Source organism: Lutjanus erythropterus, chromosome 16, assembly GCF_056507025.1.
Source record: "Lutjanus erythropterus isolate fLutEry1 chromosome 16, fLutEry1.hap2, whole genome shotgun sequence".
Classification (NCBI taxonomy): domain Eukaryota; kingdom Metazoa; phylum Chordata; class Actinopteri; order Lutjaniformes; family Lutjanidae; genus Lutjanus; species Lutjanus erythropterus.
In genome coordinates this window covers 15,950,496-15,968,940 of record NC_139332.1, presented here as the reverse complement: position 1 = coordinate 15,968,940, position 18,445 = coordinate 15,950,496, and the positions used below count along the sequence as shown (strand labels likewise).

Below are 18,445 nucleotides of genomic sequence, written 5' to 3'. Positions count from 1 at the left end.
AAGTATTTTTTATTTTTTTTTAAACTTTGAGAAGCTCCTCCATTTCCATTGCATTACATTGTAGGAGAATAATGTGTATCAATGGTACAATCAAAAATCAGGAATTTTCTCCATGTTGTGTTCCTCATTTTGTCAGTTTTCCTGTGTGAGTTGGGGGTGTAAAATATTCTAATCACATAATTGATAAACTACAGGGAAGTTACATCTAAAAATATCGAACTGAGTGGTCAAAGTAAAATTCTAGCAGGTTTGCCAAAGAATTAATATATAGATAAATGTCTGAATGTCTTCAAAACCTGAGAGGTTAGTTTACAATCTGAAATTCCCAGAGGATTCCTTAGATTAGTTTTACAATTTAAACATGTACTTTTAATTCACTCAGCTGAGAAAGAGCATGCATATCACAGATAACATAAATTCCATATAAGAAAACCCTCTCAAGGAGTTCTTACTTAGCTGTAGATTATTATTATTATAATTATTATTATTATTACAGTAGAAGGCACAGTGGTGAAAAGCAGTACTTGGCACAAAATCTGCACAAAAGTATTTCTTTTGATCAGTCAAACATCCATGACTAGAACTCAATTCATCTCCTAGCAACTACTCCATCGTCCAATGGTGAGTCAGAACAAGAAGATCAAAAGGATCAGTGCCTCAGTCAGATATTAACAGCCTCTTCAGTAAATCATATACTGCTGTAGCACTAGCCATTTGCTGTATCCAACACTCTTTTAACAACTAAATTAAAACACAAACAGACCACAGACAGTTATTATTATTCACCAATCAGACATGAATGTATTCCTGATATCTTGACTTTTAAACCGTGTAATGCTTTGATATGTTGTTAATTGTGATCTTTTTTTCAGTATTTTTGCCATTAAGGGCAGAGACGTGTTGGTGTGGCTCAGTGAAGCCTACAGGGGGCGTCTCTCAGTCAACAGGTGATGGCTCTCCTCACTGGAGGGGAAGAGGGACTCCCTCAGACGGAGCATGCGACCTCCGACCCCGGCGTGGCCACAGGCGTCCTCCACCATTGACCTGCGAATAGGACGGTACACCTTGTAACGCCTGGAAGAGAGACGGGAAAGTGAGGTATGCAATAAGAGGATGGATGACCAAAATAACATGATGTCTAAACCTGGAATGGATATGCACATTTTTGTATTTATATTCATATTTTTTTTAATTAATAGGCTTTCTTTAAATGTATATGCATATTTTATTTAATTTATATGCATGTTTTTTACTTGTGGTTTTATTTATATGCAGGTTTTCCTTCATTTATACATGTTATATTTATTTAAGTACATGTTTTTATAGATATAGTTTTTTCTTAATTTATATGTATGTTTTCCTTATTTATATGCATGCTTTTAAAAGTTATTTGCAGTGTTTTTTATTTATATGCATGTTATTGACAATCACCTCTGCAAATTTATAAAATTACTGTTAAGCAGAGTAAAGAACAGGTTTTTAATTATTCTGAAATTTTATTTTAGATTTAGAATGTAATTTTTCTATAGAATATAATACATTTTATGTAATGTAATTTAACATAACATCAACACTTATTTATTGCCCATGGTCCTCCATCCAGATAAAATTTTGGTCCTTTATATAAAAGAATGTGGGCACCTCTAGTTTACAGAAGGAGCAGGAAAAAATTACATTTTTTAAGACTGGTCAGCTGCATCAGAATTATGTCCATGTCCTCAAGCTACAGTATTGACTCTATATACCCCTGCAGGTTGTGGCTACTTACTTGCAGACCAGATAGGCAATGAAGGCAAAAACAGCCACCAGCACAGCGGTGGAGGACAACACCACCTCTGCCGCACGAGACTTCTTGGACACTACAGGGACAGAAAACAGCAGTGAGAGGGAGACAGTGAGACAAAACCAGGCAGACAGAGAACATTAATCTGTCCACTTTCTACACAGGTAAAGACCTAATTTCAAATTATTTGTGAGTGTGCATGGAGGATGTCTGTGTAACCAACCAGGTGCATCCTGGGATTTGTTGATGGTGACGGTGGTGGTGGTCAGGGCCATGCTGCTGGAGTCCTCCAGGGTGATGTTGACACAGTAGGTGCCAGGCTCCGCAAAAGTCCGCCTGAGATGCACTTCGCACTGAGACGACGGCGGGACATCATCACACATGACGTTACGCACCTGAGTGCAGCCGGGGTCCGAAACGATGGTGCATGCTGAGGTGGGCATACTGAGGAACAGAAGTAGAAAGATGAAAGGTTATTGAAATCACCAAACCTCTTTGTTTGGAAACATTTTAGTAACCACTTTTAAAAAGTTTTCAACTCTTCACAAAAGAGTTTTCAGCTCTTATCAAATGGACCACAGATTGACAAATAAGCCACCAGTAATGCAAAATATTTTGTTCTCAAGCACAAAAAGCAGATAACAAAAAATGAATCTTTACAACACCTAGTTTACTTACCATGATTGCAAAATTTTGTGATTTTGTATCACCACAATCCCAATTATTAAAACAATGTATGGGTAATTTAACTGAAAGGCACCAAATTCTATGTTGTACTGATGCATTTCTATGACATAGAAATGTAAATGAAGGTGTTTAAAGGGACAGTTCACCTCAACATAAAAAATACATATGTTCCCCTGGCCTGTAGTGTTTTTTGTCCATCTAGATTTTTTTTGGTGTGAGTTGCAGAATTTTGCCTTCTCTCCACTATAATGGGACTAAATGGAACAAGTCCTGTGGTGCTCAAAGTGCTAAAGCAGTTTCATGTAAGAACTGATTTCTTCCTCTTAGAAAAACAGCAGTCTTGGTACAGTCTACTGCTGATAGAAGTAGTTTTATTAGCTTACTTATGCTGTAGTATAGTATATTGTATAGTTATATCGGAGGGAAGGCAGACACCTCTATAGCTGATATAAAAGTCTGCAACTCACACCAAAAAAAAAAAAAGTGGAAAAAAGCACTACAGGCCAGAAGAAAAATGCATTATTTGATTTTGGGGTCAACAGTCCCATTAAAAAATATTGTCCAAGCTATTACTGTAAGTAAAAGCTGTCTTCTGGAGACACAATTTTGGATTTTACCCAGCAGCAGTAGAAAAAAAAAAAAACACTAATCTTAACTTTGTCTGTTTAACATTCATATAAAACGTATAATAAAATAATTATACACTCACTTGCCCAGACACTTGACCAGGAAGTTGATGTCAGTGTTGGTCACTCTGGAAGCCGACACGTCCACAATGCGACTGTTTGGCTCACTCTTCAGTGGGTGCTTGGGTTCTGCGGTGAACAGATTAATGCAGCGGGTTTTAGACATGTAATCATTTTCTCATAACATTAAAATGATGAAGCTCAAAGGTTTTTAGTGGAGGCTGGTGTGTGTGTGTGTGTGTGTGTGTGTGTGAAGGGGGAAAAAGGGGAACCATAACACTACTTTCATATGAAAATTATAATCCTCCATCACATAAAAAAATATGATAACAAAATTGGATTTGGTTTTTCATTTGATTTGTGCAAAAATCACTTCAGAATTCAACTTAAAACACTAAAGGCCAGTTTCATATGACAGCCACTGACTGGATATTCACCCTGCTGACTGGATGACTGAAGCTCTGTTCTGCTCAGTGGACTTTTTTTGACAGCTGGACAACAGACTCTCATGTCTACTCTTTATGTTGTCCACTTGTTTACTTAAAAATTCAAATGAAAAGAAAGGATTCAGGTTACATTTCCAGAAGGGCAGATATTTGACTATATGAAAATAATAATGTATTCCCTAAGTCAGTTTTGTGTGATCTTTGTGCTAAAAATGGGCTTCATATCAATGTCAGAATCTGTTATTCATCTTCATATTAATAATAAATGATGTTAAAATCATGTTTAAATCATTCTGTTTTAATTGTTCTGGCCTGATTTCACCCATTCTCATCTGGTCACCCTATGTGTATTAGATATTTAAAGGTTAACAGTAAATACAGAGTAATCGTAGGATGATGGGAATGTCATTAGTTTTGCATGTACAATGTGCTGATAAACCAAATTATCGTACGAGGAAATGCGTTAGCCCAGTGAAGGCACTAGATGGATGGTCAGTGGACCACCAAAGTGACTAAAACTCATCCATAGGGATATGAATGCCTGCACAAAATCTCATCCAAAAGTTGTAAAGACATTTCACTTAAAAGGATTGATCCTCCTGGGCACCATAAATATTTCTGTGAAGTTTCAAGACAATCCATCCAGTAGCTGTTGAGTTATTTCAAGTTGTACCACAATGGTGGACAAACAAACTGACAAACACACATCGCCATAGCTGGAGCCGTGGAAAATCCCTCAAGCTCTCTCTCTACCTGCTTCCCTCTTGCTGGATGGAAAATCCCCAACCACTTCACTAGTGTGGCCAAAAATTGCTAAAAGATGAATGAAAAGTCAAATATTGATCTATTGTTCCCTTTTTTAGACAAATGATCCTACTACTGCAATGATCTGAAGCTACTGTATACACTATGTGCATAAATAAACACTTTCTGACTTTGGCACCATCCAGTGGATGTATAACAAAGGACAATGGGCCACAGCATTATTATTCCAGCCTCACACCTACCAATAATGGTGATGTTGCCCAGGAACGTCCCATGGACATAGCGGAAGCACTCGTTGCTTTTGAGCCGCCTGGTGCGGAGCCAGGCCATGGAGGTGGCGTTGGACTCTGGGGTTTCACTGGTAACAACAGGAGGGAGGGGCTCTGTGGTGGGCACACCTGATGTCATGGTAATAGTAGAGGAAGGGGGGACGGGCTGTCTGGTGCTGGGGCGTGGTGCTGAAAAAGAAACAGGTAGGAAAATATGGACACACTGGACAAGGATGTGTGAATATGTTGCATGTAAGCATTTTATTTTCAAGTGTTCATTAATAATGAATGAGCTCCTGCTCAGCTCTCTGTCTCTCTGATACACACAAACAAACACGCTGTCCGCTGTGGACTCACCCTGAGTGGTCTCCATCTTGACAGTAACAGCATGAGTGGGAACCTCTGGAGGAAGAGACACAGGAATACAGTTATGGTGCATGTAGTTTTGTGACATAACACCTTAACGTCTTCTCCACCGAGGTCAGACTGCAGGACGAGTTGTGTAACAGCAGTGACCCAGTGTCCTGCCCGAGGTTAGCAGTGTTAATGCTTTCTCAGGCCAGTTCATCACAACTTAAAACAATTTTCTCACTTACCACTGATGGTATGTGCCATGCAGATAGTCTTTGTTTTATTTGCCCAGGATTTGAGCCAATTTTCCCTGAGATGTCTGCTCCCACTTTAATAAAAATCAATATGCTTAAGGCATTGAAAAATTCCATTTAAAAATGCATCAGCTGCTTGTATTATCAGGGGCAGTGTTGCAGCTACTAGAAAGTAGCTAACTGGAACTACTTTCTATAAAAGAAATAAATAGTCCCTGATATCTCGAAACTTGGGCAAATAAACCCCAAACTATCTGACTGGCTGGATGGCAGTATTTCTTAAAATTATTTGTGTGAACTGACCCTTTAAGGACAGCATCTTCACCTTCTAGACCATCCTGGGGTTAAAATATGAAACCAGTACTATAAAGTCATCAGTGGAAGACAGGAGGCTTCAAATTCTTTACAGAAAGCCAGCATTACAAACTGATGGCAGTTGACAGATGTAGACTGTCACCGGGCTGGGAGGGTTTAATAAACGATGCTATCATGTTTCATTGAGGGAATTTCATTATGCAGCATGTCTACATCTAAAAATCAGGCACTCTTAGACTCTGCTATAATACTAAACTCAGTTGTGCCTGAGACTGCATCAATTTTTCTACAGACAATACCTTTTGCCATCAAAATAACTATAAATGAACCTTCTAAGGCCCACCCCTTTTTGCTCTGTGCTCCAATAACAGTTGAGCATGCTTGGTACTCGGTGGAACCTCAGTCAACGTTCTCCTTTCCTGTCTCTTTGCAAAATTTTTATTCCCAGGATGGCGAAGGCATGACCCACTGTATTCTGCCTCTGATATACCCCAATATTCTTACCCTAACCCAACTCAGTCTCATTCCTCATGCCAAAACCTAACCAACCCAACCAAAGAAGGCAACGAGAACTAGCCAGTCAGAGTCAGACTAGGGTCAGTCTTAACTTTAATCTCCTGGGGTAAAAAAAATGGCTTCATGTACAAGCCCACAGGAAGAGCACCTAGCTTTAAGGCCAATTTGGCACAGTGGCCAAACTGTATGATGGCGTCACGTGATGCACTGGGGCCCAAAAACTTTTTCCCCGTGAGCTTACATTGTGAAAGAAGTGGCTGTAAATGGGTAGTTTTTTTTTTTTAGCCTCACAATTCTTGGTAAAATGACTCACTATCAGGATTAGATCCACTGGGTTCAATGACATTTACAAAGTCTATAGAATCGTACAAGTAACTCTTTTATCCTATTCAAGTTAGTGGAGAGCTAAACTGGAAGTTGCTCAGCCAACAGAAGTCTCTATTACTCTATGAGTTGCACAACATGGAAGAAAATGCAGACACGCCGACACGGAAGCTAGCTTCATGCACCACTGAGCAGCTCTCATATGAATGAAAGGAGGCCCATCTTCAATTCTGTACCCAGTTCTGCGTCATAAATCCATGTTGTTGTTATGTGCTGGGATTGTCTTTGTTGAAAAGAACACCAGATTTTTTAAAGAAGGCTCAAAGATGTTGGGGGACCTGTGGAGGCTAGTTAAGTTAGCTAATGTTAGCAAAACATCAGATAAAAACACCAAAATAGCTAATGTTAGCAACATACTAGCTAACTAGCAAGTTATCTCTAATCTTTGCAAGCTAATCTACATCACTCTTTATCTAGCTAGACTTAATAACATCTGATATCCAATGTTAGCAAAATGCTATTTAACTATTTATCTATCTACACCAATCATTAGCTAACTAATTAGCTAACGTAAGATGTGATGCGATTTTCGATGAGCCATGCAGATAGATGAACGGATGAAAATGTGCTGATAAAGTACAGGAAACAGGAAAAGAGAAAGTTTCTGAGTACCAAGCTTGCTCATCTGTTTTTGGAGCAGAACTAAAAAGGGGTGGGGCCAAAGAGGGGTCAGTTGCAGAAGGAAATCTACATCTATCAGCTTTAAGGAGCATCTCACAACATGTTTCAGACTTTTTCATATCAGTCTGGTACCTGTGGGAGGTGGTGGCATGGTGCTTCTCTGAGTCGGTGTGGCAGCAGTGGGTGGACACTCCATAGGGAACGCTGCTTCCACCACCAGCTTCACACTCATGATCCCCAGCCTGCTGTAGGTGTGTGTGGTCACAGCGCGGTGTGTCACCAGCTGGTTGCCATCTCTGAAGTCCCAGATGTAGTCAATAGAGGCGGCGGTTTTGAGGTAGCCGCTGGGGTCATGGAGCTGGACTTTGAAGACCACGTCCTCACCACGAAAGAAAACATTGTCAGACTGGTTGACCGCGGCCTTCTGGGAGATGTTGACTGCCACTGGGATCTTATCTAAGAGAGAGTGTGTAGGGGAGTCATAAATAATTCATCCTCCAGCAGGTTTCTCCTTGTGTTTGTGTCTGTTTGTTTGGCTGAAAACATGCCGACAGATAAAGTTGTACAAAGCTGAGTGTGTGATTTGTGTCTCCACCTGTGACGTAGAAGACGCTGTTGTCAGTGGTGAGGGGGCTGTACTTCCTGCGCTCACGTTTCCTGTAGACCATAACTTCCATGACCTCTGCCCCAAGAGGGATGGAGGTGGTGTTGATGGTCACACTGGAGGAGGAGCCGTCACATGTCTCGTAGTACTGGCCTGAGACAAACGGAGCAGAGAGAAAAACTGGTACTTAATTTTGTTTTTGCTTGTGCATGGACGTAAAACTGTAAACCTGCACTGTGAAAACAAACAATTTGTTTTAACTTGAAAAAGTTACTTTCCCAGCTGCCTTAAAATTTTAAGTTGACAGAATTTGAAAAGACAAGTTGCATTAATTTTGTGATGATTTAAAACAAATATTTCTCCTCAAATAAACTGATGTTAATTCAGTTGTACTTAAGAAAACACTTTCAATAAGCTTAAGATATTTGCGCTTTAATCACACTGATGAAAAAGTTTGTTTAAAAAAGTTCGAAAAGTCAGAAAAGGACTTAAAGAACTTACAGCTCCAGCTGCTCTTGTTGGAGCTAATTTGTTTCAGTACTGTCACAACTGGTCCCAGTGAACTGGAATTGAATATTAACTGTAAAGAGGTGGGGACTGAAGTCAATACCTTCATCAAGGTTTGCAGTGTTTTCATTATAAAACTACCATGATTTATCTTAAAGTGCATTAGAGACACAGCAAATTTTCATCATACATGTTGCCTTCGAACTATAAATAAGAAGCGTCTCAGGAGAGTTTTAACTCTCACACAATGCATGCTGGGAAGTCTGTGAACATACTGACCATGTTTCTTGAGAAACTTAATTGAATGAGTTGAGTGAACCTTCTACAGTACATTCATTCAACTCATGATTTCAAGTCAAAAGACTTTAAGTTAGACAAACTAATTTTTATGTTCTGGAGTGTTCTGAAAATAAATACAAGAAATTTTGAGTTGAATTAATCTCAATAAATAAAATTAGCATTTATGTTAAGTTAATGAGAAAAGATGATTGATTGATTGACTGATTGATTGATTGATGTGTGTGTGTTCTCACCCATTGCGTGCCACACATAGACGTAGCTCTTGCGTCTCCAGTCATTGCTCTGAGGGAAGGGCTTCCCATCAGGGAACACATTACATTTCTTCAAATCTGTACACTTTCCAAAGCCATAGTCGTCCAGCCAGGAAGTCCAGTTGTACACGTACCCAGAATGCAGCTGTCCATTGGCTACTCAGAAGAGAAGATTGTGAAGAACTAATTATTATTTTTTTTATTATTATTTACAACAATGGCTCAAATAACTACTTGCTATATAAAATGCTCATAGTGACAAATCCAATAGACAGACAGACAGACGTATCAACATTGCAGTTCCTCTCAGTAATATGGAACATTTTAGCCTCTTTCAGCTAACTGATGCTTCCTAAGTCCCCCTTTGTTCAGTTGTACAGTAACACTTGTGCAACCTATGGAACCTCAAATTTCTTATATGCCTTATATGTCTAATGATAACTAGTTGTAAGAGCATGGCAGTGCAACATGGCGGTCTCCGTGGAAGATGACTTCTGAATTCCTGGCTCTTTCTAAAGCAATGAAAACACAACAAGTCTTCTTTTCAGGTGATTAAACACTAAATAAAACATACTCATATAAAATTAATTCCTTTAAATCTTACAGATGTCACCATTTATTTTTAAGCGACTAGTTCTAGGAATCTTTTTTTTTGTTTGTTTGATGATGGTGTAGTATGGCTGTCTAATATGGTGCAGTGGTGTTTCGTGGCCTGGCCGGGCTTTTAGCAGCACCTGAGGCCTCCAGCTCCATACCATCTTCACAGTGCTCATCCCATACAAGGTTCCCACTGGCATCCTCTTTCTGGCAGGGAGGGTACTCCAGCTTCGCCGTGAAGGTGATGCAAGAGCCGTTGAGAGCCGGACTGTCGCTGGTCAGACGAACCTTGGGTTTACCTGAAGAAATATGGATGTTACTGGTGAAAAACTCAGAACAGGAAGAATTCAGAGGAAAAAAAGATAATTTTACTCACCTTTGTGGCGTGTGAGCTCATTTGCCTTTGGGTTTAGTGGAGGGTAGAGGTAGTCATCCCATGGGTTGGTGTCAGGGCTCCAGCCAGGTATTGGTGGAATTGGAAATGGCATCTTCCCTAAAGCTTGCTTATTGGGGACCAAGTCGCCCCATGGGTTGATTTTAGGATCCCAGCCAGGGATCGGTGGAATTGGAAATGGAAATTTTCCTCCTTCCTTCTTGTGGGGGACCAAGTCACCCCATGGGTTGGTGTCAGGATCCCAGCCGGGGATTGGAGGAATTGGAAATGGAAACTTCCCTACTGTATGCTTGTGAGGGAACATGTCAGCGAATGCTGGAGAGAGAAAACAAAGTACATGATGTGAAGATCATTAAGGTAAACAGGGTACTCAAGGGAAAAATAAACTTTAGATTTATTAGTTAATTGTGTAATGCTCTCATTTCATCATTCTTATAATTTAAGGTAATTTTCTGCTTAATAGAAGTTTACTTTGCAAACATCACTGATAATCTCAAGTATGGTTTAAGTGAATTTCTTATGTTGTAATTAAACTTTTTTGTTTGTTATGACTTGAAAATGTTTGGTCTTGTTGCCTCACATGTAATGCAGAAAATAATGACTCTATAAAACCCACTGGGAAAGAAATTGTATGACTTCCTTCCTTGAATAGAGAAATTTACTTCTAAATGATGAGTGAATCCTTTTGAGGTCTCTAGATAACAGTGATGACATCAGGTTTTATATCATAGTAATTTTATATCAAATATTTTACCAAAAGATCCATCAGACTGAAACACAAAGGAGAAAATATAGTTTGGAATAGTTTGATCTCTTTTCTATGAGGGAGATGATAATAACTTTGAACTCTGACTCTAGGGTTACGCATCAAGTATTATTATCTTGAAGGATTTCATCCGTCCAAATGTCTTTTATTTGTTAATTACATTGTTATCTGTAACGCCATACGTTTGTTTCTGGTTTCTGTTTTAAATTAGACTTGAACGTGACTGATATATTTCAACGGTCATACCGAAAACAACAAATTTAATCTTAATTTGATTAATCGAAAAAAGAATCTTTGTCTTTGTGTAATCAGAAATGTGTGTCGATAATCAGCTCACAGGATGAAAAACATGGACGTTTTAAAATAAATCGTGCCTGTAATAAAAACGTTACTTAATTTGCTCTCATATTAATTGCGTGCAATAAATGTTTCTGAATTGTTTGAGGGACATTATTGTAAATTTGACAGGTTTTTGCCGTCTTAATGCCCAGATTTATTTATATCTATATTATTTTTTAAGAGTATTTGTTTGAGTGAATGGTACTGTGAGCAGGGCGCACCACTTAATTAAGCTCATGGGACTCTGAGTGCAAACAGCTGATGACATGATGACAGGTATTATCAGAAACTAGGACAAACATCGAATATCAAAAGTCTATTTCACACTAAATATTTACTGCGGCATAGCAATTTTAAATCAAGACCCAAAGATGAAATCATTTCTGAGTGGATTTTCGATTTTAAGAAGCAATTTTAGAAAAGGAAAATAGTCTGAAGTAAATATTTCTATATCATATTTACTGTTTTACTGTTTTCCTGTTCAAATTATAAATTCAGCCATATCAATTTAAAAGCAGCACCACTTACTTTTGCGTCCTTCAGCTTGATAAACAAGGCAGGCACAAACCAGGAGAGGAAAAACATAACGCAGGGCTTCCATTTTCACTTTTCAGCCGGTAAAATAATTTTCAGTATAATTTCAAAAAAATAGCCGATCCACCATCCAAAATAGCTGATCTATTCACCGACACAGCCTGTCCCTCTCTCTGCTCGTCCAGCACTCCCAGGACTTCCCCCTGTTTGTCCTGATGTTCAATAATTGAATCTGAGCGCACAAACATGTGATGGTTCCTAATAAGACGCATCTCATCCCTCATTATATCTCCTCAGGAAACTCATGAGAGACGAGCTGCGCGCACACATGCGCACGACACCCTCTCCCTCTGCCCTGACAGGAAGATATTAAGTCTTTTATTTCGAAAGAGTTGTGTACTGCATAGCATAGGCTGTACAGTCACCTTTTCTGTTTCTTTTCGTTTAATTGTTTGCTGATTTTTTTATTTGTCTATTCTGACAATGTGATATTTGTTGCATTTTTTCCCTCTTTTGTCTACTTTTATTTATGGTCATTTAATATTGGAGACTTTAGGCCTCTGTCTTTATCACCAGTTTACATGATTTGATTCTGAAGCTTGCTGGACTGAAAATAAATATTGTTCAGGCTACTGTAATCTCCAAAGTAAAACAGTTTTATACGAATTACATCTTGTCATCATTTGAAAGGAAATGTCTTATTTTGATCAATATCTTTTCCTAAAATATATTCTAAATAAAAGGGACAAAAATGTGTTGGCAACGTACATAAATTAGTCAAATCGCATTAAATATAATGCAATTCTGTAATTACATTATATTTTAATTGTGAGTTATGTTTTCGGTGAATTCTAGCTTGAACGCCAGATAACCTTAAACGTCCACGTGTGACAGGCTGACAGATGAGCACATGACTGAATTATTTGATCCATCTGTCTCATCCAGCTGTGTCATGGTGAGACACCCCGCGCGGCTGCGTGAGATGTGAGGTCCGAGCAGGTTGTTGCGCCACAGCTGCATCCGCAAAAGCAGAAGGAAAGCGTGTGATGTGCGGCAGCAGAAAGGTCGCTCGTTTTCAACACAAACCAGCATGTGATGGACACTGTTACTGTGTCGGGTCTTCTGCTGTCACAAGGAGAGTTTGGAAACTGCAGCAAATGTCTCGCAAACTAACATCTTACCCAAATTTACCTTTCTGTTCAAAAGTCAAGGGACAATTTGTTTTTATTTAACCTGCAAACGGAGCAACAGAGCTTCACGACAAAACAACGGATATCACCATATTTAATTTAACCTCCTAATAATTTCTCAGAATGCACATATAGTGCAGACGAATGTAGATAAAAGTAGTTAATGATTTATAAAATTAAAACAAAAAATGAAACAAAAGAGGAGGAGAAGGATTTTTACATTTCGAAATAGCAGGTAGCAATTTAATATAAAGTGTAGAATAAACTCTATTATGCCCTTACGGTTTGGTAATATGATAACAATAACTGAAAATCCGGGCAAGTGACTGACGGTATCTGAAATTAATTTGTGCCATTCATATTCAACGAGAAAAAAACGGTACGCTCATTCCTGACTGAATGTGATCATGATGATTTGTGTCTCTCGGGCTTCATGATCACGGCGGACATATTGATATGAAATAATAAGATGTTACAGATGATAATCATTAAGATTCCGTTACATTTAGTGTAGCAGAGCCTTTGGAGTGAACTAACATGCACAGTAGAAGCACCTTGACTCTGTTTGACCTGAATGGAATGGTGCCTCTAATTGTATCATTAACACCTGTGTTTATTCTACTGTTTCATGTCAGAATGGCTGCTGTGAAGAAGGTCAACCATTTAAATTATTAGTCTAGTGTTTTAAAATCATACTTTTTAGTAATCAAATAGCGATAATAAGGTATGTTAGAATTTATTAATAGCAGTGACATTTGTGTTTCATCATGGGCTGACAGGGTTAATTAGACTGTAGCAAAACACACTAGTTCGGTTACTAAATTGTTTTCATATGTGATCACATGTTATCAGCATAACTGGGAAACATGGATGGATCGACCCTCGACGCTCCTCTTGTGAATTCATTCCGTCTCCATGACAATAAGAAACCTCGTCCACTTGAAGGATGTGACCGAAAGCTCCGGAGGAAATCGAGAAGGTGGACCCTGGGGCTTTTTTTAAAATAAAAAATGAAATGAAATGTAGAAAAACGCCAGTTAAACATCAATACTGTCCCTCCTCCAGTAGAGGGCAGCACCACTCCGCAGCTTGTCATGTAAAGCTGGAGGAGTTGTTGGGGCCCCTTCAAGATACATTTATGGTTCCCAAATACACACACACAGTCTCTCTCTCTCTCTCTCTCTCTCTCTCTCTCTCTCTCTCTCTCTCTCACACACACACACACACACACACACACACACACACACACACACACACACACTCTCTCTCTCTCTCTCTCTCTCTCCCTCTCTCTCTCTCTCTCTCCGTCTCTCTCTCTCTCTAATCAAATCCACTTTATTGTTTGTGTCACGTTATTGCCAAAGCTCAGTTACAAATTCATTGATTATCACTTTTACAAAATAACACAATAAAATTGACAACATAGGGCTGCAACCAGCTATTACTTTCATTACTGATTATCTGCTGATTATTGTCTTACATTTAAAATTATCCACCTGAATGGGTTAAATCATGTTGTTTAAGTTTCAGTTAACTCACTGATGGGAACTATTAAAAAAAACAAAAAAACTACAAAATAACATAAAACTAAATTTTTTTAAAACCCATACTTTTAGATTGTTAAGAGCAGTATTTTACTTTTGCGTAAAGCAAATAATAAGTTTGAAAAGTGGAAACTTTTAAGTTGACCTCCCTTAAATTTAAGTTGTATTAATGCAAACTGTTGATTTGAGAGCAATCAGATTATCATCTGACCTGGAGTAATAGTGTTAATGGAACTTGTTAACATGATTTTAAAAAAACTTAATTCACTTCATTTGAAGTCATTTTTTAAAGTTGACCTGACAACTTTCTTTTTACAGTGTAAAATATGTCATAAACAGTACAGAATGGCCATCGCATCTTAAAATAATAGAAGACTACAAAAACAGTAAATAGCCACATCTTAGAATCTGGAACCAATGAATTATGGGAATTTTTACTTAAAAAAGACTTGAATGAATCAGTTGTTAAAATTGCAGGTTAATTTTATGCCAATCTGTTTCTATTAATCAATTAATACAGGGGCGCCAAACATACAGCCTGTGGGCAAGAACCAGTCTGCCAAAAGGGTCAGGAGAAGGAACAGTTCTTTAATTGTGAACATTTTCAGGGTGTACTTGTACTTCCGTCCTCTAAAAGGATATGGAAAAATGTGGAGGTGTTGTTTAGTGAACAATTGCTTTACTTGTTCGGCCCACTTGAGATCAAATTGGGCTTCATGTGGCCCCTGAACTGAAGTACGTTTGACACCTCTGAACTAATAGTTGAATCTCTTCTCTTTCAGCCCAGACACAAGACTCCAGACATCACTGGCTGCAAAACAGCAAAAAGAATGAACAACAAGCCAGAAATGCACTGTGTAGCCAGTTGTCACTTTTTTTTCCTCCCTGGCTCTTTGTTTCTCTTCTCTCTCTCTCTCTTTGTTTCTGCAGTGTGTGTATGTGTGTGTGTGAGGGGAGGATGCACGCGAGTACTTGTCGTGCCTTCTCATTTACAGCTCTGGCTTCTAGTTGGATGGTGGAATGCAGGAACATTCCCGAGAATGTAGACTGGACCCTGGGCCTAGACCTTCAGTGTGTGTGTGTGTGTGTGTGTGTGTGTGTGTGTGCAGACATGTGTGTGTGTGTCCATGTTCTTTTGGTGTTTATGTGTGCCTCTGCAAATATGCTGGCAGTGGAAACTCCAATTCAGAGTGTGTTTTGGCTGCTGGATGGAAACATATGGGAGTGTTCACTGCAGCACTGGAAATACATGAAGACCGTCTTTCCTATTCAGTCTTGACGCTTATAAACATATTCCCACACTGTAAAAATATACTTTTTTCAGTTAAAAAAGTTAGTGTCTGGGCCAGCCTGTTCTCATTCCAGCTCGTCACATAGCGGTGATTTGTTACTGCCCCTCAGTGTCTGATACTGAAGCACAAGGTCCCATTTAGTGGCTGTGTCTGACGCAGCCAGAAAGTCTTTTTTAACTCATGATTCATGCTGTGAAATGGCTGCAGTTTGCGTAGGTTTAGGCACAAAAACTACTTGCATGAGTTTAGGATAACAGGGTTTAGGGTTACGATAACGGGTATGTCATGTGACATCATTGAAGCAACTGACAAGATGAAAGTCACATGCTGAAACTCATGAGACACACATAATGTACCTAACAACTTTTCATAAAGTTTTTGTTTTCATGAACCTCTGTCTTTCCTGTGTGGAAGTCCCATGTTTGTTTGAACCGTCCATCCACCCTGCCCCAGTGTAGGTGGACTTTATTGCTCTTTGTACCCTATCAACAGCCCGGGGTGTTTTATATGGCCATAGATGGGTTTACATGAAAATCACTTGACTTGTCACTTTTGGCCACTAACAGTTACCATGCACATCTGTATGAGTCACTGAGGGCTGTGGCAAATTGTCAGAATTTAACGATTTGCATACTTACAATTTTAAGTTGAGTGAATTACAAAAGACAAATTGAGGTAATTTTGTAATGATTCAAAACACACAAACTTTTCTAGTAAAAAAAAAAAAAGATATTAATTCAGTTGTACATGAGAAAACATGTTCGCTATACTTAAGATATTAAGTTCAACCAACAACTCTTCAGTACCACTGGTGAACATTTATAACATTTAACATGATTTAATAACTTTTAATTCAATACTAACCTTCATCATGGCTAATGCTGTTTTCATTATTGTGAAAATAAGCAACCATGAATTATCTTAAAATGTTTTTAACTCTCACACAATGCATGCTGGGAAGTCTGATAATATGCTGATCATGTGTCTCAGGAAACTTAATTTAATTAGTTGATTGAACTGCACTACTTTCATTCAGCTCATTAATTCTAGTCAAAAGAGTTCAAGTTAGAGGAACTCATGTTTGGAAGTGTTCCAAAAATAAAAACTAATTAACTTGAATCAATAAATCTTGAATATATTTGTTCTGTTCATGAGAAACGATTAGTTGATTCCACTAAATTCCTGCATGTTTTTTTTTTTTTTTTTTACAGTGCTCAGCTACACAGGAGTCAGGAGTCAGCCAGTTCTAACTCTCTCTCTGTCTGTTTCTCTGATCTCCACCTTCTTTCCAACACCCTCATCTTGTTGCTCCTCATGTCCTCAGAAGTCCTCCTCTGCGCTTTCAACTGCTCAATCTGTCTCTCCAGGTGTCCCCTCCCTCCTCTGCTACTATAATCAAAACCATCAGAGGACATGCTGCCCTGTCATCCTGAGCAGAGGGGAGGTGAGTGTCTTTGTGTACAATGGAGCTGCTAATCCCACCAAACCACTCAAACACAAGGGCTGTTAGATGGTCACCACCACCACCACCAGGACATGGGAACAGGATGCCACTTTACTTCCTATAAGCCATTACAGAACAGTTCTTAAGGCAGTGTTCCTGGTGACAGGAAAAGTTACACAAGCATCCCAACTTCCCCAAATCTTAAATAAACTCTCCTAACTGTTAAACTATCCAAATTTTCACTTTTCCACCAGTAGAAGTAGCTAACTTACTAACAGCAGCTAACCATAGTGTTCACTAATAGTGGATTGCATTAGTGTTTGCTAACATCAGTATTAGCTATCTTGTTTAATCCATACAGCTGCTCTTTTATTGCACTTATACAACGGATGCCAGCTACGGTGGAGTTTGAATCTTAGCCCACTGTCTTGTCTTCATCTCCAAAAGAACATCTTTTGATTTCTTCACAGATGTTAGCAAAGCCTTTTACTGATCTGTCTTGAAGTAAAGTTCCCTTTTATTGTATGTTTCAATGATCAAAGCAACAGTTGCAGCTATTTAATTTGCCAAGATGAGAAAAATAATGTTGGTGGTTTTCCAGTTGACAAAGATTAAAGTTAATAAGTGATGTTGGATTGAGATTTAGAATTTACTAACCTAACAGAAAATAGGATAAAGTAAGATAGCTATGGGATTTGCCTCTGGGAAAAATATTATTTTATACTCTTCCTATCTAAGACTTCAGACAGGACGTTTTTGTAATACAGACCCTGGTTTCTGGCTGCTGCCAAACTGGCTTCAACGCTCCACTGCCTCCACTGCCAAGTTGCATGCAGTGGCCTTTCACAGCTCCAGTCAGCCAAAATACCGAACAGAGCTTGTGAAGCAAGCTGACGCAGAAGGTTTTCATTTCTGGTGATGTGATGAAGAAAAAATTGGGTACAGTCTGACCTCCTGTTGGCCACCCTGAGGTCACTTGGAAAAAAAAAGTATTAGGAAATTATTAGGCATTTTCCACTGAAATCCTTACATGACTTTTGGGCATTTCCCCATAAACTTAATTTTCATGATCTAATTTTGGTGCCACTTGCCGTGCAGGCTGTGCTATATTCACTTGCAGTGTGATACAGTCGTAAAAACAAGTTTATGACTAAATAGAATCGTGCAATTCTCCACTTTTCAGAAAAGCAAACAGATGAAACTGCGACTGATGGAAGTCTTTGTCTCGGTTCGGTTGAAAACACTATAAAAGTTTTCGTTTCCTTGGTTGAAAACAGCTGTCTCGGCTGCCAAGATCTCCTCAGAGAACCGGGGAGATGGAAGCTGCGACCGCCCCGCTTCCCGGCACCGACAGACGGTCATGAGACTGCGGGGCCCGCCGCCAGCTGGCCGGAGAGAGCATCTTTGATGTGTGACGCACCGGGGAGACGCCTGCACCATGAAGCCCGGCTCTTTCTCACACACGAACTACAGGAAATATAAAAACACTCTCTCATTCCACTGCAATGTGAGCTTATTTATAATTTACTGTTGTTTGTGGTGGAAACAGATATATTGCCATTTCCATTAAACTACTCGGAGTTTTATGGTTCTCTGCAAGTCATGG

The 18,445-nt window shown here is 39.0% G+C and overlaps 1 protein-coding gene across 1 annotated transcript; it reads right to left on the bottom strand.

The window, feature by feature from the left end:
- Positions 1-211: 211 nt before the first annotated feature.
- Positions 212-11,609, bottom strand: gpnmb (glycoprotein (transmembrane) nmb). The gene is made up of 12 exons (XM_084739878.1): positions 11,364-11,609; positions 9,713-10,045; positions 9,495-9,635; positions 8,722-8,895; positions 7,673-7,834; positions 7,210-7,533; positions 4,994-5,038; positions 4,610-4,825; positions 3,180-3,285; positions 2,007-2,227; positions 1,769-1,859; positions 212-1,074 (listed from the first exon to the last, which is right to left on the bottom strand). The coding sequence occupies exons 1-12, from the start codon at positions 11,434-11,436 to the stop codon at positions 921-923; spliced, it is 2,040 nt and encodes a 679-aa protein (XP_084596004.1). The 5' UTR covers positions 11,437-11,609; the 3' UTR covers positions 212-920.
- Between the last annotated feature and the right edge of the window lie 6,836 nt (positions 11,610-18,445).

Coding starts and splice junctions, on each gene's coding strand:
- gpnmb (XM_084739878.1), bottom strand. CDS start 11,436: ATGGAAGCCCTGCGTTATGTTTTTCCTCTCCTGGTTTGTGCCTGCCTT. Junction 7,835..8,721: donor CTATGTGTGGCACGCAATGG/GTGAGAACACAC, acceptor CGTTTGTCTCAG/GCCAGTACTACGAGACATGT. Junction 1,075..1,768: donor ATTGCCTATCTGGTCTGCAA/GTAAGTAGCCAC, acceptor TCTCTCTTCCAG/GCGTTACAAGGTGTACCGTC.